Source organism: Cyanistes caeruleus, chromosome Z (assembly GCF_971803275.1).
Source record: "Cyanistes caeruleus chromosome Z, bCyaCae1.hap1.1, whole genome shotgun sequence".
NCBI lineage: Eukaryota > Metazoa > Chordata > Aves > Passeriformes > Paridae > Cyanistes > Cyanistes caeruleus.
Window position 1 is genome coordinate 81,745,073 of NC_141732.1, and position 27,065 is coordinate 81,772,137.

A 27,065-nucleotide genomic window follows, 5' to 3' on the forward strand; every position below is an offset into this window, starting at 1 on the left:
TTCTGATAAAAATCTATTGCCTCTAACTTGAAACACCATTTTTCCAATGCTTTTAGCTTTGCTCCCATCCTGCCATGTCAAGCCCCTTGCCTTATCTTCTAAACCTTCTGTTTAGGGAACAGTCAAAATGTCTTCACAAAATTTTTTCTGAATACCATTGTAAAGCATAGGCATCATCTGAAGGAACTTCCAAAGGCCTAATCAAAGCCAGGTACCAGGAGAGCACTGAGGAGCCTAAATCCCACTGAATAGTCCAAGACTTAGGCTCAAAGGATTTATGCTCTAATTTGCAGTGGAAGTGGTAACTTTAATATTTATGTGTTCCAAAATTCACTTTTCCTGACTTCTAGTTCTAAATAACCCAGCATGCATATGCAAATGCAATACTGTGCAAAACTTGTACTTGGCCTCTTAAATATACTGATGTTTCCATAGCAGCTGAACCACAGGGCCATGAATGTAGACACAAGAGAAGATGCTCTTCTCCATTACCAATCCACAGAAGCCTGTAAGAAAATCCAGGAGATGGCTTAGTTTGTTTTCAAAACCTTGTTCCAGTGTTAAATCTCAGGCACCAAGAGCACAGGATCAGCTCCTTCCTTTGTTGCTAGCATCAGCATCAGAATGATTCCAAAACAATGTCAAAAGGCAAAAGATTAAAGTTATCCCCTCCGGTCACTGAGGTGTGTGTCACTGCTCCATGTCCTCAAGAGTAGTTTCACAAGGTGGGGTAGTGAGACTCAGTGCTCTGAAGAAATGAAGTCTCTAGGTTCTCTTGCCTTCTTGGGCACCATTTTCTTTACCGCTGATGAGTTTGGCAGATTTTTGCTTTTATTGGACGTTGTTTTCCTCTGTTTTTGATGAGTGGTTCGGAGAGATTTCAGCCCCAACATCTCACAGTACTCATTGCACTGGTGAAGGGCTCTGAACTGCTCAATGAAGGAAAAGGAGCAGTTGCCTTTAAACCCCTTGTATCTGTAGTAACAAAGGAAAAAAAAACCCAGATGGGAATTCAAGATTCATTTTCAGCACAGTGAGGCAGAGTATGACTGTTGACTCATAAGCAACTTGAAAACATTAAGCAAGTCTCTTCTACCCATGCTGGCTTGAGAAGCATTGACTGCCACAGAAACTCAGACTGGGTCACTGGGAGGTGAGGGGAACCAGGTAACATGTGGTGACAGAAAAGGGAAAAGCATTAGAGGCAAAGCTCTGTGGGCTGGGTCCTGGCACTGTCTTTCATAGCATTAAATTGGGAATAAAATTATCCCCTGGCTACCTTTTTCAGTAACACACAAATGAAATCCATGCTATATCATTCTCCATGAACAGTTCTGTTGGCCACTATGAAGAGACAAGGTTGTTGCACAAGGTGTTTCAGAACTAGAAGCTGTTTCAATGTAAACATGTATATCATTACCATGCTATGCTACTCCCCTCCCCTGGCTGCCTACAGGATCTCAAGGAGCCAAGCCTCCCAGGGAAGGATGAAAGGAATGTTCCTGAGGAAGACAGTCTCATCCAGCCTCCACAGTTCCCAAGCTGCCACTGTACCTCCCACATGAGAGGTACAGGGCACGTGTATCCTTCTCCTCACCGTGCCTCCGGTTGCTCAGTCCTCCCAGGGCCTGCTTTTTAAGCTGCATCAGCTTATTTTAAAAGGTGCACCTTCTCCTCAAAGGTGTAATTTTGGTTAAATTCTCAGGATAGAGATGGGAGAAAAAAGGTCAGGGTGCTCCTCTCTTTTTTAACCTTAATCCGTGCCTGTTCTACCCTGTTCTCTTGGTTTGCCAGACATCCAGTATCCTCAGAGGTGAGCTGTAAGTTGTGACTACACAAAACCAACCAAACAAGATTTGGTACTGAAATAAACAGAGGATGCTCATTCCCAGCATCCAGAGAACTTCCTTCCTCAGACAGACTGCACAGTGCTAAAGAGAATACTGCTGCTCTGAGAAGGTCAGACTCCTGCTGACAGACAGGCTCTGCTCTGGAGACCCCACTCAGCTGGCTCTGAACAGCAGGTGAACCTCAAAGGGATTTTCCTCTCCTCTCCAAGTAAACTGTGGATTTGTTTAACCAAAGCAGATTGAAGAGGCGTGCCATTGTTACTCCAAGACTATATCCTGGAGTCCAGCAGGATCATCAATGGTTCTCTTGCTCCCTTGGAGAAATCAGAGACTTCAGCCTTTACTTTCTGCTTTCTGCTTCAAACTTTACTGCTCCCAAGAGCTCACAGGTATGTGCTGTGTTGGTGGATGCACCAGACACACCCACAGAGCAGGAGTTCCACAGGCAAACACATCTGCCCTCAGCAAGGGAATCTTCTATCCAGCACCAAACCAAACCAAATCTTCCTTAAATCTGAAGGGCAAATGTTGGCTTTGCCCTCAGGCTTAAACTCTCCAGTGCCTCTTGTTACTATGTGGAGTAAACCTAAACTTGTCAGTGCCCTGAAACCAGGCAGAGTTTCAGATCCAGACTTGGCAACCAGCACTCCTGTTAATGCCCATAACTGTGGGCTACCGTGCTCCTGATTCCCTCATTTGTGTGCACCATTCCTGGATAAATCCCTGGGCCCTCATGCACAGTTCTACTCTGCTCACTGCTTGCACAGAGCCACGCACTGTGCTGTGGTATTTTTATTTCCATTCGCCAGAGAAGCTAGAGTAGCTGTTGTTAAGGCTCAGGTGCAGCACTGGGGCCACATAAAAATGCTTCCCAGGCTTTCCTGTTCCTTGGTGCACTCTGCCCTCTCCTGACAGATCCGCACTGCAGCTCCAGCAGCACACTGACCACACCACTGCTTTGGGCTCCTCTGCTTTCCAGTTCCCTGGCAAAACACACAGAGCAAGGACCAAAGATGAAAATTCCTTCCTCCACTCATTGCAGACCATGTTTTGGACTACAAGAGACACGTTCTGTGTCCTCTCTGCCGGCACAGTTCAAGCCATACCAGTCCCACTCTGCATTTCTGGCTCAGTAGGACCATGTGTTCTCCCTTCATGAGACCAGGCTAGCTCTCAGCAGCTCATCTGAACACAGCCCAAAGCAGCAAGACCCAGCAACACACATGAGCTCCAGGTACTTGATTTTCTCCACCCCTGTTCACAGAATTAAAAATCCAACTGCAGACATTAATCTAGAGATCATCTTTCCAGGAAAGGAGCATGAAAACAAAATACAGGACCAGGAAAAATCTGTCATCTTGCAGGAATACCATTAGCTAAATAACAAACAAAATGATACTCAACATTTTTAGAAGGTTTTTCATTTAGGGAAATTATTTTCCTTTTTACATGCCCGAGGTGATCCTTACTACAGCTCTCATTGTGTGCTCACTTCCTCCTCCCCAACACAATGTGTGTTTTTATAGGAATCATTTCACAGTGAACTGGACAACATTCACTAAAGCATTTTTATAAATCTTCTGATTCCTGAGAACAGTGTTGCCAAAATAAAACATTTATTACTTTTTTGGTTTGTAACAGGATGATGTACATTCATTTCAACTGCTTTTAGTTTGGATCCACAGCTACAAGAGTAAATCAGTCTAACTGAATGGATGCCAGCCTGCAAATGTTCAGGATTCTCCCAGAATATTCCAGAGTGACATTTTTAATAATTTTGATGATATTGTGAGGTTTCTTCTTGTATCCCAGGTATACAGACAAGGTCCAATTTAGAATAAAGGCTGAATACATGATCAGATCTTTCTCCTACCAGATTCTCAAAGGAGAGTATGAAGCTAAAGCACTCACTCCCATCCCCTTTCCCTGTCCAGCAGCCACTGCCTAACCCTATCCACAGCTCTGCTGGCCTGTGGTATAACTAGAAGCCTTAATTAACTTAAGAGAAATGGACTAAAGTTAGAATATTACAGGCCTACATCTTTACACATATGCTTAAATCTCCCCAAAAGAGCTGAAGCCTTTGCAACACCACTAGAAAACAGGCTCTAGAAATGCCCTGAATAATCTTTTGTTAAGGCTCAGGATTGCTGTTATTGAGAGAGAAAGGGGAGAGATACCATCAAATCCCTTCACAATTGTCCTTGTTTATCAGGGAAGTGGCAATACACAGCATCCCACTGAGAAGAACCTTTATAAAAGCTTGTGTCTCAAATACACATTCCAAAGTTCTGGCACTTTTGCTGGGTGCAGGAGGGATTCCAGCTTGCCTTTTACTCCCGGCTGCAGCCAGTGCTGGCCCTGTATGTTCAGCCCTATCTTCCTCCAGCTGATGGACCAGCAGGAGCTTTACCTGCTGCCACCAGAAACCTTCATGTCACTTGGGAAAGGCCATTTAGATGAGCCCATTTCAAAGGAGGCATGCAGGAAAAACAAAGTTCAATCTACAGGGTAGCTCCATTATTTCAGAACAAAATTAATGTGTTTCCTTTACAGGCAGGTTACCATAAAAATGAACATGAAGAAGTTAAAAGACTTAGATAAATACTTTTTTCTTCTAAAGTTAAACCAAGAATGAATTTCCAGTGCACCCTCCCCCATCCACATCTAACTGTGAAGAGACAGATGAGTAAAGCACAGCCATGCTTCCAAGAAATCTCATTCACTCACCCTTTGGCCAGGGTTGCTATGCCAACATCAGTTAACTTCATCCCTACACCTGCAAGGCAGCAAGGAAACACAGAGCTTAACTTAAACTGGAATTTCTAGGACAATCCTCACATATGGAGACATTAAATGTTATTTATCAAGTCATCTTTTTTCATTTTAATTATTTGTCACATTTTTTTCAAAGCATTTTAAAGCACCCCAGTTAAGAAGAGGATGTTCTCTGTGTCATCAGCAGTTTCTAGGAGTCAGGCTTGTGCCACTGTTTTACAGCTGTCAGGGTGATCAACAGCACAGCTTGTTTCCTGTGCTAGGATTTTGTTCTTTCTCCTCCCTTTAAGTTATTTCAGGGATCTTGTTTAGATCCCCTTGTTGCTATTTTTCCTGCCTTCACTTGTAAAAGAATATAGGATTGTTTCCTAAGATTCCAGCTTTTTCTATTTTTCTTCAAGAAGGATCTGTCTTCCCCTGTCCCAAGACTGAAGAGGAGTCACACCCATGGGAGCAGAGGTAGCACTTAACAAACACAAGGGTGTTTCTTCACTATTTTTCTTTTTGAAGCAATGTATTTCTTCAAAACTAGCCAGGACCTAAATGTGGAGTGCTCCACTGCCGAGTGATTGTTGGTGAGTATTTAAATACAAGGAAAAGGGGAAGACTAGGGTGCCATTAAAACCTGAAGTCTTTCACTCAGCAGCCATTTCATTAATCTCTGGGTCATGAGACAAAAAGCCGGATTTGGCTCCTACCGAGAGTCCTGATTCACTAAGGTACATATGAAAGAACAATTCTTCCATTAAGGGTGTAAGATTTGGTTTTCTTTTCCAAACTGTCCTCTTACAAGAACATAGGCTAGATGAGGATTGCCCCATACTCAGACAACTCACCTTGCAGGTCAGTGACAAGCAAGTTCCCATTGGTCTTCTCATACACCCAGTGCTGAAAGGTGCAGCACTTCTGGCCAGCCTCTGTGTCTCTTCTCAGGAAATTCACTTCCTTGCCATCCTTAACAGAGTACTTCACAAACTCCCCAACCAGCTCCTCCTCCACTGTGGCATAGGGGATGTTATTAGCAGGGCGATGAATAAGAAAAATTGGAATGATTCTGAAATCAAGGGATAGAAACTAATAAAATCCTGAGAATCCTTTCGGTAAGGGGGTAAGAAACAGAAATGGCCAGTGATCTTGGAGAGTGAATAAACAGCTACCAACTCTAAACCAAGCTGGAAGAGCTGTAACAATGTTCCCAGGTTTCCTCTTTCCTCTTTAGTCCTAGCAATCAGTGGGCTGCCACAACACAGGACAGCATATGTAAGCATATATGTATATAAAATATATATTTATACTCACTCTGGTACTTCTCCAAAGCCTTCCAAGGGTTCGGCTTCAGCTGCATATAACTTTGCATACTCTCTTGCAGTATTTTGGACATAGCACTCCTGTATTACAACAGACATGCCTATGGGAATATTGCTCAAAACATTCAATAGATCATCTGCTTGAGTATGAGGACAGCTTTTGCCCACAGCTCTGGCTTTCAAAGGCCAGGGGCAGCTCACCTGCAGTGCCAGACTGTAGTTCTTCTGCAGCAGCTCGTCCCTGCCCTTGGTGCCGTAGGTGAGGGCGTTGTGCACCTTCAGCACGCAGGTGTGGCCGGGGGCGAAGGTGGGCGCCAGGCCCTGCAGCACGCGGCTGCGGAAGGCTCTGCGGTGCATCCCCTCGCCAAAGTGCAGCCCCTCTGTCATTATTGCTCCATGCAGCGCCTCACCAAAGTAGCTGGAGCTGAGGGGATCTTCTCTAAACATCAGCTGCATGAATTCGATTTCTTCCACACCTAAAACATAACAGGAATCTCTGCAGGCACAGGGAGGGGTGGGCATGGGAGAGCAAATGCATCTCTCCAGAGAGGAGGAAAAAATGCTCCATGGAAGCACAACTTGTGTTACTGAAGCCTGGGACCCCAAGCAGCTCCTGAGGCAGATGCTTGCTTGTACAATCTAAAGCCAGCATGGGGAAAGGTGGCAGCTCAGGATCATAAGGAGAGAAGACAGAGTGTAACAAACAACTCTGTTGCAGATAAAATCAAGGAAGATTCTGGATTTCCCCCCTTTAAATGATCACTGGAATCCAAACGCAAAAAAAAAAAAAATTGTAAGGGGGAAAAAAGTTAAGCACTGAGAGAAACTAAAAAATTCTAACTGCACTACAAGTGTCTCTAAGTATAACATTTCAAGGACCATCAGTAAAGAAGATAAATAGGAGAACTACACAACAAGGTAGTCCTTCCAGCTGCCCTTGCAGTAACCTCTGCTTTAGCCTCTGTAACTATTGCCTTTCTTCGAAGCACAGAGGAAACTGCACAGATAAGGCCAGAATTAGAACACTCCTTAATTCCACCCAAAATTCTCTGATTAAAAGTTGTACAGTGCTGCTACATGCAAAGTCCTGACTTTATTTGCACAAGGAAATAAATGCTTAATTTTATTCTTCAAGGAAAAGAAAGAAAAGTCACCATGCCAACTGAAGGCCTGGATCTCTGCAGGCTGTTCAGGAATGCCAACCCCACTGGCAAGGCACTATCTTTAGCTGCAGCACAGGACACATGCTGGGTGTCACTGAACACCAGTTAACACACAGGGAAAGCATTCCAAAGCTTCATGCCTGCCTTTCTCCTGGAGTATAGTTACACAGCAGGTGACCTGCAAGAGCCATGTGTTTGCTTGTGCCAAAGAGCTGCCAGTGCTCTGTGTGTGTGTGTGTGTGTGTCTGTATGATGCCATGCAATGCTACTTCACTTTATATTTACCTTCGTAACTCTGAAAACTTGAGAGGCGTTCCAATACTAGGAGGAAACAAATAAATTAAGTTTGTAGTAAAACATCTGAAACTGTCCTTGTCATTATTATTAATCAAAACTGTAAACCGAGGCTTACCTGCAGCAGTCAGATGAAACTCAGCAGTCACCTTTCCATACATGTTATTCAAGCAGCAATAATACATTCCCTGGTCTTGGTAGCTGGCTTCAGCTATTTCCAGAGAGATGGGAGAGTCATCCTGGGCACTGGAATAGAGCATTTTGTGCTATCACATATTTTACTTTTTATCACTGGAAAAAACTGATAAATTTGATCTTTCTGAACTGTTTATTTGTTAAAAGACTGCACAGTTATTTAGCAGAAAATTATATGTATTAATATTACAATGGATATTGCAATATAACAATTAAAATCAAAAAAGTTAAAAAAAGAAGATTCAGAATGGAAAGTTTAACCAATTCATGCAACATTTTCTCTTCACTTAGAAGAACATCAAAGAAGAACCATTCCTACAAAAAATTTCATCTTCTCAGAAGTGTGCATTCTGATGGAATTTTTTCTTTCTTCCTTGGGTGATGTTTACTCTGTGTTTTTGAAACATTCTAAACAGTTTTTTAAATCAGAGTATCATTACTGCTACAAGGAAGATAACTCATTAAAGTGGAAAAGCTAGATCCTGTTAATGGCCTTGAGAAGCTTTTATTTCCACCCTTCTCTAGGTTAAATGAGGTTCAAACTTCTTTTGATATTTTTTTTGACATCTGGATGCCACTGGATGTGAACAGGTTGAGAGGTGAAGGAACACAAACTATGACCAGTATCAGTGCACTGCAAGAAGAACTGCCTCCTATGAATAGCCAAGTCACCCAGAAACTCCCAGTCCTTCAGCAACATTCCCTTACCTTCTCTGCAGCCGAGCCAGTACCTTGGAATCTTTAGTCCATGTAATGGTGGAGTCACCATGAATGTCACCAAACTGACAGCACAGCTTAATACTTCCAGAGCAGTCAGGGAACAACTCTGCTTGGATCTTCTTCAGCAGCCTGGGGGCTTGAAACAGAAGAACCACAATTTAGGATTTGAAGATAATGATATTGTTTTAGCATTTTAACATTCCATGTTAAAAACATGAATGCTGAAATCCCTGGTAAGTAATTATGACTTCTTGTGTCACAATACTAATAACATGCACATGGGCATGGTGTGAGCAGGGAGCTGGAGGGGACTTGGAAAGAAAGGGAATTGACACATACTTAGAGAAAGGTTTTGGGATCATGACGCAGCCCCACCTCAAGTGACACATCCCTGCTTGATGTAAGAGATGTAAAATGCAAGATGTTTTGTTTCCTACTGTGTGAATTCTGAGCTGTTGCACTCTGAATGAAGTAGCATGGCACTTCGGGATCCCATTCCTGCAATAAAACTCCAGTAACACCCAGCTGAAGGGTCAGGAACACTGCTGTGGTTTTTCCCCATTCCCACTTCCAGGCCCCGTCCAGTCCAGGTCTCCCCACTGGACTGGCAGTCTCTGGGTCCTGGGCCATGTGAACTTTGCTGTATCAGGACTAAAGTGACACAGACAGGATGTGACAGCTCTAGAAACAGAACTAGTGACTCCAGGTTCTTGCCCTGGCCACAGTCTTCCCTCCTGCAGCTGAAATAATGCAAAAGAACACTGGTAATGTTCCACAGCAACCAAACCAACCTTCCCATAATGCTAGGGAAAGGGCCACAACAATGCTCTGGAGCACAGACATACCTCAGACGAGACTGAGGCAGAGGAGAAACAGGTGAATAAAATTCAGTGTTATCTGACGCAGCCTGAATGTTTAAAACATTTTACAAGCGTAGCCTCAAGTAATGGAAACAGGTCAGACATTGCACAGTCCCTGCAGTTTGCTTGCTCTGCTTTGATGGAATGTCTCTCCTCCCGCACATTTGGTTCCCTGGCAAAGGACACATCTTTGAACAGAGAAAAATCTGGGGTTTTTTCAAATGTGATTAGGAAAGTAGAAGTCTCACAAGACTGCACAATAATTAGACTGTGTGAAAGCCTCCACGCATGCGCAGCTTACCTTTAGTCACTGTTCAGTCTTGTTCTGACCTATTAAATCATTTTATGGTGTGAACATGAAATGTCATGTCAAAAGGTAAAAATAAGACCTTGGTCCTTGCAAACAGAAGAAACCATAAAAACCCATAGAAACAACAAACCCCTCATCTGCCCAGCTGTCACAATCCTGCTACTGAGTCAGCAACCTTCTAGAGACTGCAGCCCGGATCTCCTTCCAATGATATATTTCCTATATCAGTTTAATATTGCTTATTTTATCCGTGTCATTTTTGCAGCAGGGCAAAGCAATGCAGAACCAATCAGAAGTCAGCACATAGGACCTCAAAACACAGTTTATCAGTGGTACTTTACTGTTAACAATAGTACTTTGCTAGTAATAAATCCTTTGGTAACCAAGACAGGACAATTGCAGTTGGGAGCTGCAGTGCAGGAGCATAACTGGGAACGCAGCCCTGTGGGAACAGAACAAGCACTGGGCTTGCAGGCGCTACGTGGTGTGTAGTTAGGTGGTACCATTATGCTGTTCATCTGTGAAAAGTTACTCCCAGAGGCCAATGAGGCAGTGACTATTTCAAATAGGTTATGAAGTTCATGAAGTGAATATACTTGCCAGCTGGGAAAAGGGTTCATCTCTGTGGCACGGGAACAGCACTCATTACTGAGCACACAAATCTGGAAATAAAGCTCCATGAGGGCAGGACACCTTTAGCTGACTGAGTCAGTCTGAAAGAGGCTTGCAGTGCCTTTCAATAATCTGAAGTTTGTACTGTAGCCAGAATTATGGGAAAGGACAAAAAAGAAAATCTGTTTTCTCTTACCTTTGCTATCCTTTTTCAAAATGAATTTCCTTTGCTCTTTTCTATCCTCTTTATGAATCACGCCTCCCTCGCTCTTCCCAGACTTTTTAACGCAGCCAGGATCCTTGCTGAAACTTCCCCTCTCCTCCAGCCTGGGTTTTTTGGACAGAGCTGCTGGTGGTAATTTCTTCTTGGCTCCAGCAGCTATATGCCCACTCTTTGTTGTGTCCTCTTTACATTTGATGGGCTCAGGCTCTGCAGCAGCCAGTGATGTCTGGCAGGATTTTGACCCTTCCCGATTTCTTTGATTTTCTGTGTTGACTGGGAATGGATCAAGTGTGGTGCACGGCAAAGAGAATGACGGAGCTCCTCTCCGGAGTGGTTGCTCTTGAAAACACTGTTTGTTCCCTGAATCAACTGGTGGCAAATTAACTAAACCACTCATTACACTCTCTGCTGTCCTGACTTCCTCCTTTTTATCATACTCAGTGGTCTTAATTGAATTCTCAGCCTCAGTTATCTTGCTAGAAGGGATCAAGTCAGGACAAGACTGCTCTGTGCTAATATTCATAATCTGTTTCAAAGCCAGGGAACCAGTCAAAGTGTGCAAAGGAGCCTTTGTTTCAGCTTCATCTGGGTTATATTCAACAGCTCTTGGAATCTCATGTTCATTTTCACACAAGGCTGCTTCCCCTTTGGTTTCTCCAGGGACCCTCTGGAGACCCTGACATGACTTGCAGGAAATTTCCAATGTAGTTAAATTTCTGTTTACTTTGACTCCGGTTTGTGTGGATCCAGTTTTTCCCTCACTTCTTGTGCCAGGACACACCACTTCAGATTCACTGGGAAGGCCCTCTGAGTGGCTTACAGGTGTGAGGAAGGGCAGGGTTTTGCTTCCAAGCAGGTTTTGGGAATGTAGCTGATCCCCAGCACCTCCATCCTCCCCTGCTGCTGTGCTGTGGTGCTCACTTTGAGCCTCCCTGGGCAGCGGGGCACTGGTTGGTGTTACACTTCCAGCTGCATAGGTGGGATTTTTTGAAGAATCTATTTTTAACTCTTCATCAGACTTGAAGGAGCTGTCAACAAAAAATGAATGTTGTTCTGCTGTATTACAGGGAGAAGCTGCAGTCTGACTCTCTGAAACCTGACTAACTCCTGAGTCACAGGAAGTTTCAGCCCTGTGTTCCTCAGGTATGCAAATCTCTCTCTGTTCTCCTCCTGGTTTCCATGGTTCACAGCTGGGCACTTTTAGATAAAAATCTCTTAAAAATGGCTCCCCAGAAGGGGGAGGAACTGCCTCTTCTTGTTTTGCTATTTCTGTCAGTTGGCCTGTATTTTGGGGTAGATTCTTATGTGTTAGGGTTTCATGAATCTGAATTAAAGTAGGTGATTGCATTATATAACTGTATTTCTGTGCATTAGAAACAACTTTAAAATCCTGACAGCCATTAGTTTTTGAAAGATGGTAGCTGTCAGAATTAGTGTCATTTGGTGCATTCAAGCCTGAGTGACTTCCTTCTTTTTGTAAATTCACGTCATAACTTGTGTGTGTGGTGTTAACAGAAGAGTGTTCTGCATGTGTAAACCGACTGGTATTTTCACTGGGGAAAATGTCTTCCTCTTCAGGGAAATAAGCTAGTTCTCCTCTTGCTGGATAACAGTCCTTAAAATGATAGCCTTCTCCAGGTACGGACTCATTTATGGTGGATATGTTGTATTCAGTATGAAGTAACTGTCCAGCTGTCCCATGTGACATACCTGATATGTCAGGTGGGTTTGCTTTGGGACATGCTAAATTACCGCTCTGAGCATTTTGTAACCTTTGAGGAGAATCTGCTTCACATCTTTGGGCAGCATTATTAACAGCAAGCTTCCCTTCCCAAGCCACAGTGGATCCACTGCTGTCCGTGACCATCGGATTTGGCTCCAAGCACTCCTGGGTACTTAAGAGGACACTGTTTGCTGAAACACAAATGGATGGTGTTTCCCTCTCGTTCCCAGTGCCAGAATCTAGATAGACACCATCTGTTCCTACCACTTGTGCAAGACAAATGTTTCCTATGGATGCGTTCTCACATGCTGCAGCTCTCTGCAGGAGGATATCAGAAATATTGCAGTCAGCTTTCTCAGTTCTGGGGTTATGAGCTGGTTCTGTGATGGGTTCCTGCTCTTCTATCAAATCCATTGGCAAAGGATGATTGGAATAGGTCTCCTGCACAAAGTTCAGTTCTGCGACTTTGATATCTGGCAGCCTCATACCTAAACTTGGGATGCCTCTGTTTTCAATTGGGATTCGATAGTCTGAGTCATCTTCATGAAGAAGTTTCCACAGCTTGTCATGCACTGCAGATATATCAGCATCTCCTTTGCACTCAGATTCTCCAGATTCCAGGACTGATTTGGGACGAGCTTCAGACACAGCCTCATCGGCTGATCGGCTGCAGAGAATATCTGGGTTACTGCTACCATGTATGTCAAGCCCAGACCTTTGCTCTCCCTCCCCTGGCTCATCACACAGCTTTGCAGAAGAGAGAACAGCACACAAGCATTCCTGTTTATCAGGAGCAGAGTCCATATCCCATAGAGAATGGGAAATGTCATTCTTTGACTTTTTGCCATTACTAATAATTTCTTGTCCAGAGAAGACCTGTTGGTGATAACCTTCTCTCTTTTCACAAGGAGCACAGTGAAGAGAAGAAGTCTGTAAATCTGCATTCTTTACTTGCAGGATGTTTTCAGCAGAGAGCAGGCTGGATCCTGCACTCTCACAAGCCCTGAAGATGACTTCCTTTTCTGCTCTGGGCTCCATACATAGGTCCTCACAATTCTGGGTAATGCTTTTAAGATTAGCACCTTGGCTCTTCAAAGAAGGAAAATAAAGCAATGTAATTAAAAATAAGAACTACAGCTTGACACAGGCTTGAAGGCTTGCAAATTTTTTAAACTTTTTAAACTTTTTTTTTTTAATTTTTGTCATCAAGTTTCTGACTTGTAACTATCAACATAATGCATTGAAATCAACCTCCTGGATCTGAGTCTGAAAGTGCTGCTGCTAGGAGAAGAATTTGTAACAAAGCTGATCCATTTTACCTCACAGTTTTTTTCTCACTGTTTTTTAAGCAGAAATGGTATTGCAAGGTAATTCTCTTCTGCAAGTCCCCATGTTACATTTATATCCCTCTGTGTGCACAAATGAAGTGTAAAAAACCATCCCTAGAATACAGACAAAAGGTACATCACTGCCTCTGAGTCTCAACTCCCTCAAGTCCTCTATGTTTGGGACTGCTTTTACTTTACATTGTTCTCCAGCAATCCACCTTAGTGGATCTTTCCACTTCCCTGTTTCCTGAATACCAACAAAATTCCCCTTTCCTAAAAATGACACTGCTTTAAATGGCACTCTTGCTTTGGAGTAGCTGAAATACCCCAATATCTGTAGTTATTACAACCTGAGCTGGACTTTGTCCTGTGGACTGGCAGGCACATCCTGCCAGCATCCTGCTATTCCTGCTCAAAAGGCAGAAAAAGATGAAGAACTATAATATGTTAAAGGACAGAAAGTGAGTTCTCTGCCAACAACATAGAGCAACAGGCTGACCATGCACAGCTGTCAGGAGTCATGCTCCAAAGCATCCAGATTTTCTAAGGGATTTTTTTTTTGGTGTGTCTCTCAGGAAAGACTGAAGCCAGCTTAAGACACGGACAACAAAATGGGATGTTATCTGCCATTCCTAGGGCAGAGCCTGCTGAGCAAGCAGGGCTGGTGTCATGAGCTGTAGTTATTCCAACCAGGTCTCCCCTGCTTGCTCTGACACAGAGCTACAGCCTGTCTGGCACGGCTCAGGCCTGGATCGCACCCTGGCAAAGTCAAGCTCTCATCTCAGCCAAATGTCCTTGGAACTTCAGCCATGCCCTGGAACTTCTGTGTCAGTTCTGCTTCTCTTCTTTTTGCATAACAAAATTTAAAATGAACTAAAAGTCACATAAATCTGTCTTGGGAAGGTCAAACTAAGGATCTCAGATTTTACGTGAACAGGCCGTTCTGACATGAGCAAAACCAAAATAATGCCTCTGTAACCCAGGAGCGACAGCAGCACCTTGTGCCAAGGATGCCAACCACACACCACTGACAGGGACAGGGTGCTGACCACTGACCACTGACAGGGACAGGGTGCTGACCACTGACAGGGTGCCAACCACAGACCACTGACAGGGACAGGGTGCTGACCACTGACAGGGACAGGGTGCCAACCACAGACCACTGACAGGGACAGGGTGCTGACCACTGACCACTGACAGGGACAGGGTGCTGACCACTGACAGGGACAGGGTGCTGTCTGGCTGCTAACAGAGACCAGCTGACACCCCAGTGACACCCAAAAAAGCTTCCTGGCTCTCTGTACACTATGTAACATCACACAGCTGGCACCATTGGTGTCTTGGGCCTATTATTAATGAAGCTGCTTTGAAGCACCAGGTAAATAAAGAATTTCACCTAGGGCTAGGCCATGTGGTCATGTAAGGAGTGAGGAGCCTCCCACCTTAATTATGTGATGGAAGGAGAAGTCACCCAGCACAGCAGGTGCTGCACAAGACACACTGCAAAGGTTGTTCCAGTTCGAACACTTGGCACTAAGGGAAAGTGTAAATCCTTGGGTCATTAGTGCTGTGATCCCGTGGCTGCTCTGTACCCCTCAGTAGACCTGATTCCCACATAGATATGGAAAATACAACACTCTTCCAAAGCAGTCAGCTGTGGGGTTTTCTGTGAGCCCCCCCTCTTGCTCCTGCAGAGCTGTCTCACTCTGGGCTCCAGCAAACACCCCAGGGCACTTTTACAGAAACCCATGTGCAGCAATAGATTCTTTCTTGCCTCTCTTAGATTACACAGGCAGAATTCTGAGCAGTTTCTGCCTTACTATATGGGTGCTGTGAGAAGCTGTCCACATTTTTGTAGGGCTCAAAAAAAAGTAGCAGTATTCCAGCTGGATGCTTTTGCTTGGCCCATTTTCAAGACCACATAATTTTGAACCTACACCTGAATTTCAGTGTCATACACATGTTTAAAAATGGGGATTTGGTCTGTGCCCAGCTCTCGCTCTTTTGTGCACACCAATACTCAATTCTTATTCAATGTAAAGTTGTGGCCATGGAATGCAGACATACTGACTACACACAGCAAGAGTCTAATTGGTTGCTCTGAAATTTATGCCAGGCACCTGACAGCTACTCTTGGCTGAGAGGCCTCTGGGATTTAAATTATTGCACAGCACTTAGGGAAAAAAAAAAAAAAAAAAAAAAAGCAAATAAGGCCTCTGGCAAACCACGGCCATACACCCTCTGAAGAGGTTCATTTCAATGAGGGGTATTCCCCATCATAAGGACATCATGTACTCCTCAAATGGGATTGGAATTTTATGCACCATAAAACCAGAGAAACCTATGAACTTTTTTCAGGAAGAATTCAGTGATTTTTGACTGCTGAAGACACCCCAGTTGTGCAATTAAAGTCACACTACTGTGATACTACACCCAGAACTGGGAGATGTTTTTGCCCAAATAATCAGATGAAGAAAAGCATGTACAGCTGGAAAAAACTTTTGTTGTGACAAGTGGGGTTTTTTCTGTGCAATTAGCTACACACCTTCAAATCAGAAAAATTGGTGGCAATAAGATTATTCATGATTTAATAGTATTTATATATCTTCAATCTTTACTATGTGAAATAAAAATGATGATTCAATTTTCCCATTTAGGAAAACTGGTAGAGCATCATACCAGTCTATACAACTGTAGTGATTTCTCCAGCTGTTTTTCTACCAACAGCATAAAATATCCAAGTACATGGAGTGTACCACAGGGGTTTGATCTTTTAATTGGTTTGTACATTTCAGCTGGAATGTCCGAGTCTTTCATTGTTTTATTTTTAAAAATCACAGAGCTCCATTCACCTCTGTGACATGAACTCTCAGCATTGAATTCCCTTCATTGTTATAAAACCAGAACAAACCCCTGTTGATTTGGTTTAGGTTTCCTACACCCTAAGTGGAGGACAGTTTTGTCTGTTGAATATGGATTGAAAACAAAGTAAATCAAAGCATTCTTTTCTCACAACAGGTATTTGAGAAACTTTCTGGGTTGAAAGAAGCATTACTTTGCTAAGATCTGTGCAATAGCCTCCATATCAGATTTCCCTATCCAGCTGTCCAGAGGCCCATTAGTGCCTCTCACCATTATCAGGCTCACTCTATAATTAGAACAGCTTAGGCTTTACTTGGGCCTTTTCTAAACCCAGATTTCCCTCCCAGCCGTAGCTGTCATTCAGAAGTACATGAATAGTATCTTTCAAAGTAATTTTGATTTTACATTATTTTGTGACAAGCAGGAATAAATTGCATTGAGATCAGCAGAGCAGCTCTTTGTGTTAAATGATAAACATGTTACTTACCCCAAATGAGACATTCTCATCTGGTATCTGGTTTTGCTCAGACAGGCCCCGAGTCCTTTTCCTCTCCCAGTGATTGTCTTTATCTGCCTCGTCTGTTGGACACAGACCAGGCTGCATTTGCACATTTTCTGTCTCCTTGGGAATCCGTGTTGAACGGACACCTTCCTGACTGGGAGACGGAGCTCTGGATTCCCCACCCTCTGCTGCAGCCTGGAAAGACTGTCCTATAGTACTTACATATTTGCAAAGTTCTATAGGGTTTAACAGCTTGAAAAGGTTTCTCCTCAGAATTTCTGTTAAGGTACAGACAGTGTGCCGCACATTTCCCTCTGGCACATTCCTTCTCCCCTCCTCCAGCAGCAGTGAGCTTTCCCCTAGCACGTCTCCACTGGGGCTGGTTTCTGTCGTTGTCCCCAAAGCCTGATCTGTGCAAGCAGCACCGATGCCATTGGCAGACGAGTCTACCTGGGCAGGGACAGCATCCGTGGGCTTTGGTTCGTCCCTTGAAGAAGCTGCAGCCAGATGGCCACTTCCATTAGTCTCTTCTTCACTTCTGGGATGTTCATTTCCAGGGGCTGCAGAAGCAACAGGCACTTGATTCTTCTCTTTGTCTTTCAAAATGCTACTTTTATCTCGGTGCTGGCCAACAGTGAGAGTCATCTCTGTCTGCAAAGCAGACTGGCTGTACATAGAGGGGTCTCTCCTTACGTTTACTTCTTTGATTTTTGACTGATGCTCACAGAAGCCAATGGGGGTATCCATAGGCGTAGTGTTATCTGACACTTGGAACACACAAGGCATTTCACTGAGGAAGTAAGCACACCCATCACAATCCTTACTCAGTTTTAGATCGTCTTCATCATCACTTTCTAATAAAAACTGTAATTTCTTTTTCCAGATTTCATCTTCATGTACTGTAAGCACATCTGAACATTCAAAGTATTCCAGGTCATCATCAGAAAAGTAATCATTTACACTTGTTACTTTCTCTGCATAAATCTCCAGAACAGAAGCAGAATTTTCAGAATCATCTTTTCCAAAATCAGTGTGATTACCTACAGAAGTGTCTGCCTGCTCATCGAGCAGGGAATTCGTGGTTAGAGGTCTGCCCAGCCCAGTCATTTTACATGCCTGGACATCTGCCAGAGACTGAGGAGATCCAGAGTCCTGTGTGTTAAGGCAACAGTTGCCTGTGTGACAAGTGGTTACATCTGTGGGGTGAGGAGGCACCGGTCTGCTGCAGTATTCCTCTGCTCTTCCAGCAGTGAGGTCAATCACACCCTTAAAAAGAAGCAGGTCAGCACCATCCTCTGACAAATCCTTTAGGCAGGACAAAGTTGCCTGGGATTTAACTACATTTTTAACATCCATGTTGTTTTCTATGTTAGGCAAGCATCAGAAGGATTTCTCAAGTGAAAGAAAAACTCCTGCTTTGCTTAGCTTCTCAAACAGTAATTGAATGATTTTTGAAGAGTCAGAACCTGATGAAATCAACACAGGCTCACCCTCACAGGGAGAACTGTTGCACTGAGCAAAATGTTTCCCATTTTGCTCATTCTACCCTGAAGTCTGCCTCGAGCTCATTCAGGACAACAACAAATTCTGGGCAAGTTTTGTTCTTTGTTTCTGGTTCTGGGTCAAGAAAAGTCATTCTAGCTGTCAATGAAGTACAGATCTTGTTCTGTGCACCTGCAAGTAAAAGAAACACAAAGTTTCAAATTACTTCTGAAATGCCTATATTTTCTCAAAGGTGGTCAGTTGACACCTTGCAAGCACTTTCAAAACAAGAAATGATTATGTAAACCCAAGATCAGACTCTAAGGCGGTAGCCCTAACCCGGCTCTCTTTGCAATAGCGCTGACTGGCAGCACATTGCAACTGTCTGCAGTGATCTGTGCTAGGAGAACAAATCCTTGAGCACACCCACGTGTCCGTGTGGCACCTTGTCGTGATCCCAGGACACACCACAACAGGTGCTTTAGTACATGGCCTTTCAACTTTTCTAAATGCAGTCAGGACCCTGCAGACAACGTACATTTCCACATGTACACCACTGCTACAGCTACCTGCTGTTTTGGTAGTCACATTGGCACAACAGCAGGCTATTATTTGAATTGCATCATAGGGACATAAATCCCAAACTCTGTTTGTAGAAATACCTGGAACAATCAGCCTGCTTAGACTTTATAGGGCAATTTCTGTTTAAAACAACTCTCTTGTGCTCTGGCTTGACATTTGTCATTCCTGTGCTGAAAGAACAATGAAAGGAGGCAGGTTGGCTACAATTTCCTGCTCATATCAAGTTTTCCCCTCAAGTGGGTATGCAGTAGCACGGTGGTGTGGCAATGCAGAATTCACATAAAATCCAAGTGAAATACACCAAAAGGCTTCCACTAGCTGAATCCAAAGAAATGTGGAATCATCTCTCTCTTCCTGTAACAAAGCCCTTGTTTCCTTAGCATTCCTAAATCTTAGGATTTTAGATACTTGAGATGTTTTTGTAAACTGCTAGGGGCCCTCTGGCTCATCCATCACCTTAGAGAAGGTGTGACATTGGTCACACTGGAAAAGTACTGTAGCAGTTTCAAGTAAATCTGACCTCCTGGAGGATGCCAAACTAACAGCTCTGAAAAACAGTGACTGTATCTATTCCAGAATTAGTGAAGTGCAGCAGGAAAAGCTTTCCTGCCATGTAATCCAATGAAGCCATTTAAAGACACCTCTGTTCATTCTCCTTTTCCTTCTCTGTGCTTCTGCTGTAGTGATGTTTCCAGCTCGGGTCCCTGCCCTGCTGTGAGTGCCACCGCCCAGCCCTTCCCAGCACTGCCTCCAGGGCCACAGGCAGGGCCCAGCGGGTGCCCAGCTCCGTGTCACAGGTATGGCAGGCTGAGCAAAGGAGCGCTCCTCGAGCTGGGCCAGAGCCTGATGGTGGAGCAGCCGGGGCTGCATGGCCGGCTGCAGTCTGCCTCTCCTGAAAGAGCGCTAAGCAACCAGAGATATCTTTGCCCCCTTTGGTCACACCTGCCACCAACACCTTTTCCACAGTCACCTGGGTGGTGAAAAGTAGGGAACAAAATTGGTTAACAGGAAGGACGCAACATCAGATGTGTGACAAACAATTTGAGTCCATGTACACCAAGGAGCACAGACCAACAGCAGATAGGGCAACCAGACCAGCCTTTCTGATTACACTCTGCTTTCCTTTTCAACTCTGAGGAATATATTTAAAAAAATAAAAATGGAGCAGTGATATTAATCTTTTCCTCATCCATTTTATTACAGTACCATGGAATTACCCTCCAGAGTTCATCCTCTCCTCTTAAATATGCATTTGCCTAATGTTTCCTGTTGCATTCTTTCAACGATTCTCTCATCTTTGTTTTTCAGAGGACCAGATGTCTCTCTCCTCTTTTTTGGAGGTTGTAAATTATTTTAAAAGCATGGTAATTTCCCCAGCTGAAAAGAGCTTTGGCAACGTGTTTTTAATGCAGATTGACTAATGAAGAGCCTTTACTAAAGCCATTGTACTAGACAGTTATCATTTCTCAGTTTGGCTGCACTCTGACATTGAGGGGAAAAGAGCTGTCAGATTTCTCCATATGAAAATTACATGGAATTTCCTTGCACTGTCAGATGCAACCACAGACATGAAAGCAAGTTAATGTTCCAGGAGGAAAACTGCAATAAATGATGGGTTTTCACCCAAGACAAAGAGATACTATTTTTTTTTTAAATCTGGGAAGAAAATAGAAGGTAATAAGATTTTTTAAGAATTCAATTGAATTTAGATAGAAACTGTAAAGAGAACTTTTAGTTTTATACCCTCTCAGCTCATCAGGAAAACTTGTAACAGAAGATGAAATTCAATGAAAATGAAATTCAATGACAATGAAATTCACAGAGGGAAGAGGAATGGAAAAGACCATGATAATTTACCATCAGCTGCTGACTAGTAACCTGAAAATTAACTCACTTTCTGATAAGCTGAGAGTTGAACACTTGCTGGCAAAAGACATGAGAACATTTAAACATGCCAGGATGTTGTGGCTGCTTGTCTCTACTTTCACTCTGAAAACCAGTGATGTTACTTGCTGAATCAGGTCCTGGCTCACAACAGGAGACACTGAAGCACAGCCACACAGGAGGAATTCACACACCAGGTTTGAGCAGGTCATGGTAGAAATATGCCTGGATTTGCTCTCTAATTTTCTGTAACCAGATTTTCCATTTTGCACTGATCAGAAGCATGGGGAATTTTTATGGCAGCCCTTGAGGCAAATGAAGCTCACGTTTATGCTCAGCAGGGTCTGCTGCTGCTTGAGCTCAGTGCCTGGGAACTGAGATTATGGGAGAACAACGCTGGGAGAACAGTAACCTAACAGCTGTGCTTGGGTGTGATTGAGGAGAAATATTGAACTGATTCAAACCTGCAGAAGTCAGATTAGCAAGAAATCAGGAGGCAGATGGAGCTGCTTCACCGAAACCCTTTGATGGCAGGAAATTATCAGTGTTTGTGAAAAACAATCCGTTTCAAATAATATTAAACAAAAGAATGGCTGGGAAAAGCATCAAAATGCCTAAACCAATCAGTTTTTCTGTAAGGCAAATATATAAGAAAACAAATTCAAGTCAATTTTCAGAGGAGATTTTTCATTCAGAATTCATATTTTCTCATAATTCTGCACTGGTTGTAAAAAGCCTATTCACTATTCATGGTAAAATTATTGTCTGAAATTCCAGTTCTAAATATAAAATTGGACTGTTTCCCTTGAAATTACATATTTCCCAATTTGAACCTTATTTTTATATGTTATCAAATATCTTCAATATTTTATCATTTATTTCAATTGAAACCAAAAGAGTTTTGAATTGCACTTTAACATGGAAGTAAAAAAAATTAAATTATTTTATATTTTGTGGTAGTTTTGGTGACAAAGACATTTCTAGTGATTTCAGAAGGACCTGTGGGATTATTCCTAATGTCAGTAAAAAAAAATGAACTGACAAAAACATCTAAACTTAATTAAACTTAAAAAGTGGCCATTAAATTTCCTCTCCTGCATCACATTTTTTCCTACTTTATTAAATGACAACCAAATCGAAAATCTTCCTTTTTAAGCGATTTTATATTCACATAAATTATTTATACAGGAAGCTTATGCATTTTAGCAATCCAGAAGTAATTCTGTGCCTTTCTGTGAAGTTCATGTCCCCTAGAGTTAGTGGAAAAATTCCCTTTATGACCTCTCTGAAGCATTTTTTCTTAATTATGACCTACTCATGAAGTAATCTCTGTTTTGTGCGCAGGCCCTCCTCAGCTCACACCCTTTTTCTCTCTATCTTTCAGCAGCACTCACTTGTCCTCGACCTTCCTGGAGCTGTCCACCCACCCAGGAATAGCCTCCTGTTATCTGTGCGGCCCCAGCCCTGTGGCTCAGGGCCCATCCCATGCATTCCCACAGCACAATGAGCACCCGATGGATGCCCACCCCTCAAAGGAGCCAAGCTGTGACCCCCCAAAGCTCCCACTCAGAGCATGTCCTGCCAAGGACCTGCCTTACACTCACCCAGCCCAAAGGGGTGGGGAGGGAGAGGCCAAGTGAGCCCACACGGGGATATCAGCAGAACGCCAGGGAATGACACTGATAATGCCACAGCGGTTCACACTGGGAAACAGCCTTTCATCAGCAACACTTTGGGCTCTTTATACCGAGCTGACAGCAGTTCTGGGATACCTGAAACATGAGAGAGAGCTCCAGAAACACTGTGTGCCTCAGAGCACATGCACCATGGCTGCAGGAACTGAACTGCTGCTGGCCACACCGATTCTGTCAGAAGCCTTTGCTTTAGGTGATTGAGGATTAACTTTCACCAAAGTTGTACATACAGAAAGGACAGTCTTTTTCCTTTGTATGTAGGTGCACCCGAGGAGGATGTGGATGTGAGCAACATGCAGTCTGCTCACCTGTTCTTCAAACATTTCTCCAGCAGACAGATCCCATTTAGAGAGTCAGTGCTTGTGTGCTTTGCTTTTTTTAATCTGAGCTTTTTGGTCTGAGACAGCTCCCCAACTGCCAGCTGAGCTTCCTACTACAGCCTTCACTCCACAGGTTTAACATTAGGATCTGGAGTTACTCTTTTGCAACACATTTATCTCCTCTCCTCGTCTATCCTCTCCTGCCCTGCCCTACTGCTGTTCTTAGATTTAGCGAAAGCTCCTTCTCCACCTGCCTGAGCATACAATATACATTTCCACACATCCCCTTAAGAGATGTTTTGCTGGCAGGTAGCTAAACCATGAAGAAAGCTGGTCAATGTCATTAGACTTCATTTAAGATGAACATGAAATATCTCCATACCAAACCACCAATAACCACAGAACTTGTGATGATGAACAGAAATGGTCATATATTACATAGATCCAACCAGAAATCTTGCTGGTATGAAGAGCAGGATGTAAGATATATTGGTTAAAAGAACAGAAAGCAGCAAAAGTAGAACAGAAACAATAGAAAAAGCAGAAAGGAATCTCCACTAACCACAGGATCCCAAAACTGACCAACTACAGCACCATATGTATAACACAAAACCTGTCACCTATGAAATCTGAGTGTCCTGCTTAAATGCTGCTATGCTCCAAGGTTAACACTAATTCCCTTGCCATTCTCCCTGGAATATTTCTCAAATATGTCTTACCTTTCCTAGAGAGTTCTGCATATGTTTTATCTAGCTCCTCTAAGAAGTCAACAGCTATAATTGTATCCAATCCCCCTTCCCACCCTGCCGACTGTTTTGTGTCTGGAAATCTACACATTTTTTAAGTCTTCATGCCTCTCAACAGTGATCTTTTGAAATTTAACATTTTTCTTCTTCCAAAAGTAAAACAAAACATAAGACTTTTCAGTTATACAATTAACACAGACATTACACACCTATTTACATTTATTAAATTTAGTATTATATGCCCTGTATGGAAATACATACAATATATTTATGATCTGAAACATATAACTTTATCTTTCCAAAAACGTTGCCATGAATGTTTTGCTATGTTTAAATGCTTTTCCTGATATTCTCTGTTTAAACTTTTCCCTTAATAGAAATCAAAGATTTCAAAGGTTTTTGGTTAAAAGTTTCACCAACACTGACATTGTGAATCTTTTAAGCATCCGTAAGAAGTAATGGAACCTAGTTCCACGTGAAATTTCTGATCCACCATTCCTGGTCTATACAAGTTTTCTGACTTGGAACACCATAAAAACATTTTCCAAATGTGTTGTGATCATGGTTACATTCTTAAACTGTTACCTTGTAAAAGTTACTATCTCCAAGAGAACAGAAAGCAGAATTCCAGAATTCACTGTAACTGTGAACTCCACTCATCACAGGGCTTTACTAAGGGTTTCTACAGCAATGAGCCTACTATGAGTGAAACGTTTGATGGAGTAGTAATGAGAACCCACATGTGCACAGATTTACATGACGCATTTTCTATGTTTTCTTCACCTCACAGGAGTTCTGCCTGGTTCGGTTCTGTCTCAAATACAAACAAGAACTAAAACCACATTATTCTTCTCAAAGTCCTTTGAGATACCACAACCAAAGGGAACACCTCAAGCAGCATACTTGTTAAAGAGTGCACAGTGTCAGAAACCAAACTACAGAAACACTGTATTATCTAAACCAGATATCACCCCATCTATTGGATTAACGAGGTCTAGGTAAGAAAAACATCAGTGAAGCTGTGGCTGTTCAAAAAGCAGATGACTGGAAAATATGCCCTTGCCAAAAATTCTGTAATATATTGCAGTTCTTCAATTGCCAATATCCAAGGCTCTTTGACAACATTTGGATTAGTGCAGTAGCCACTGTAAACTGCACCACAGTATAAAAACACCTCAGCCATAACTCATCAACTAAATGGAACAATAAATGACTGGCTCTGCACATGTCAAACAAACACCTTAATATAGAGCAATTAAAATAAGCAATCCCAGCACAACTCTTAACACCAATCGGTCTTAATCTATTTTTAACATCTGTCAAGCATCTGACCCTGTCAGACTGACCAATTCATGAAACCTGGGAATCATCTATTACTACCAAGTGACCAAATTTTTTTCTCAAGAACAGATGAACTTTTTACCTAATGAGTATTAGACCATGCAATAAATACTTAGAATGAATAAATGTGTTTTTCAGGATACCTGGTATCACTTACACACTTTTTAGAGAAGGAAGCTTGCTTTCATACAATTTTTGCAATTTTGTCTTACTGAGACTTGGTGGAAATAGTACCAGGGTGTGGCTTCAGAAACTGTGAGCAGAATTCTAAATACAATATGTTTTAAAAACCCCAAATCTATCAGGATAAACAAAAATGGCTCTTCTTTAGCAGAAGGAAATAACAAATCCCATTTCCGGGTCAATAGCAATATAAATTTCCCCATGTAGTGCATTGATAATAAAAAAACTTGCTCTTCCTCCTTTCTTTGTCTTTTATGATACACATTCTATTTGCCCACAGGAGAAAAAGGCAGCAATTTTCAAAGTCCAAACACCCCAACACCTCCACTTACCCTCGAGCTGTTTGTGGACGTTCTGGGGTAGGCTGGTGCTGGGCTAGTCCTCCCTGCTGGAGACAAAGGAGGCCGAGTTTGTGCTTGTTGTTGGGAGCTACAAGCCAGCCGATGGCTTCGGTGGTGTTTTGGAGTGTGACCTCGGTACAGGGAGTCTGATCACTGAACAGTCTGACTTTTAAGAGAGACGATTTCATTACACACAGCAGATGGCCCTTCCTGGGAAAACCTCTGCCAGACAGGGAGTTGGCAGTGAGGAGAGGGCACATCCTACTTCCATAGAAGTCCATAGGAATTTCCTAGTGGCCTTGAGACAGAGGAAGTGTTGGCCTTAGCTTTTCACAACAAAGCACTGGGTTGTTTTTTGAGGCACGTGCCTAACTGCTCTCCTAGGCACATTGGGACTTTTTTACTTGCTGGAAGTTAAACACACAAAAGTTCTGCTGAGCATGAAAAAATTCACAATGCCTAACAAGCAGGCTGGAGAAATCAAAGGTGGACAGTGGACTTTTCATAATCTCTACAGAGAAAGTCACCTAATGATTCTCATCCCTCAAAAGCAAATAAGTGAATCCTGAAGTAAGAAAGTGTTTCCACTTTTGATACCCAAGGAGACAAATCTCACACGGGACAAACTGCCCCGGGCTCAATGGATCTGGAAGAGGCTGAAAAGCAACTTTTGTGCCAAGTTTTTTTCTTAAGCATTTTTCAGGACATGCAGCTAAAACTGGTTATGAGATACTACTGTGCTAAATACTTCTTGCTCCCAGTGTTATCTAGACAGACAGGAAATTGGGGTGTTCAGCAATAAATATAGCACCTCCAACCACTCTCATTCAGAAACAGCAATAAAGATATCTATCTCTTATATAAGAGCCCAATAGTCAAAATAACCCCCAAATAAATGAGGGACAGCCACATTCAAATCAGAACAGTTTGGATTGTAAGGGACCTCTAAGGGTCATACAGTCCAACACTAACATGGGCAGGGACACCTTCCACCAGAACAAGTTGCTCCAAGCCCTGCCCAAGCTGATCTTGAACACTTCTAGGGATGAGGCATCTATCACCTCTGAGCAACCCAAATGCCTGATCACTGATTAAAAATGTTAGTAAAATTACTTTCTTAGGCAATTTCAGTCCACTTTGAGCAAATTGCAGTACCAGAGAGGTAAGAATTTGCTTCAGATCATCTGTGCGTTTGCAGGGGTGACGACCACTCACGGAAACATCTCTTTGGGAGGCTCTTCCCGAGCAGCCCCTCCTCTCCCACGCTAAAGGACGTAAGGTGTCTGACCCTTATGCTGCACGCTTGGAGAGTGGCAGCAGGCTGAGGAAAGTTGTGTCAAAGAGGAGAGTCCATGGCCGTGCTGGTTGCACTTGCATAAAGCTGTTTCTCCTCAAAGGGAGACCCCTGCCCTCAGTGTCCTGTGGGCTTTACCTGGTTTACGCCCCAGCCCCGGTTCTAAAGCCACGTTCGGCCTTCTCAGCGCCAGCTAGGGATGCTGCAGGAGGTCTCTCCTCCGCGGACGAATGCACAACACTCCCATTTCAACACGGGTACAACCACACCCGGTCTGCTCCCTCACGGTGTCGCTAGGGTCGGCCGAGGGGACGCCACGGACGCGCTCCCCTCAGGACGCGCTCCCCTCAGGGCGCGCTCCCCTCAGGGCGCTGTGGCCGCGGTGCCCGCGCTCCCCTCAGGGCGCGCTCCCCTCAGGGCGGACCCCACGCACCCCTCAGCCGGACCCCGCCCGGCCGCCCCGTCCCGCGC

General features: G+C 43.4%; 1 protein-coding gene across 9 annotated transcripts in view; it reads right to left on the reverse strand.

The window, feature by feature from the left end:
* Positions 1–27,065, reverse strand: part of ALPK2 (alpha kinase 2) — a 96,062-nt gene continuing 68,997 nt past the window's right edge. Inside the window, exons 1-12 of one of the 9 annotated variants that reach the window (XM_086867199.1) lie at positions 26,733–27,056; positions 25,292–25,347; positions 16,713–18,401; positions 10,286–13,124; positions 8,296–8,443; positions 7,511–7,638; positions 7,384–7,419; positions 6,137–6,411; positions 5,928–6,016; positions 5,465–5,682; positions 4,581–4,629; positions 287–975 (exon numbers count right to left, since the gene is read on the reverse strand). In XM_086867199.1, the coding sequence (XP_086723325.1) occupies positions 741–975; positions 4,581–4,629; positions 5,465–5,682; positions 5,928–6,016; positions 6,137–6,411; positions 7,384–7,419; positions 7,511–7,638; positions 8,296–8,443; positions 10,286–13,124; positions 16,713–18,083 (5,388 nt within the window). In that variant the 5' untranslated portion in view covers positions 18,084–18,401; positions 25,292–25,347; positions 26,733–27,056 and the 3' untranslated portion in view covers positions 287–740. Of the gene's footprint in view, positions 976–4,580; positions 4,630–5,464; positions 5,683–5,927; positions 6,017–6,136; positions 6,412–7,383; positions 7,420–7,510; positions 7,639–8,295; positions 8,444–10,285; positions 13,125–16,712; positions 18,402–25,291; positions 26,001–26,732; positions 27,057–27,065 lie in introns of those variants that run through there. The other 8 variants (XM_086867194.1, XM_086867195.1, XM_086867197.1 and 5 more) reach the window with 8 other exon arrangements.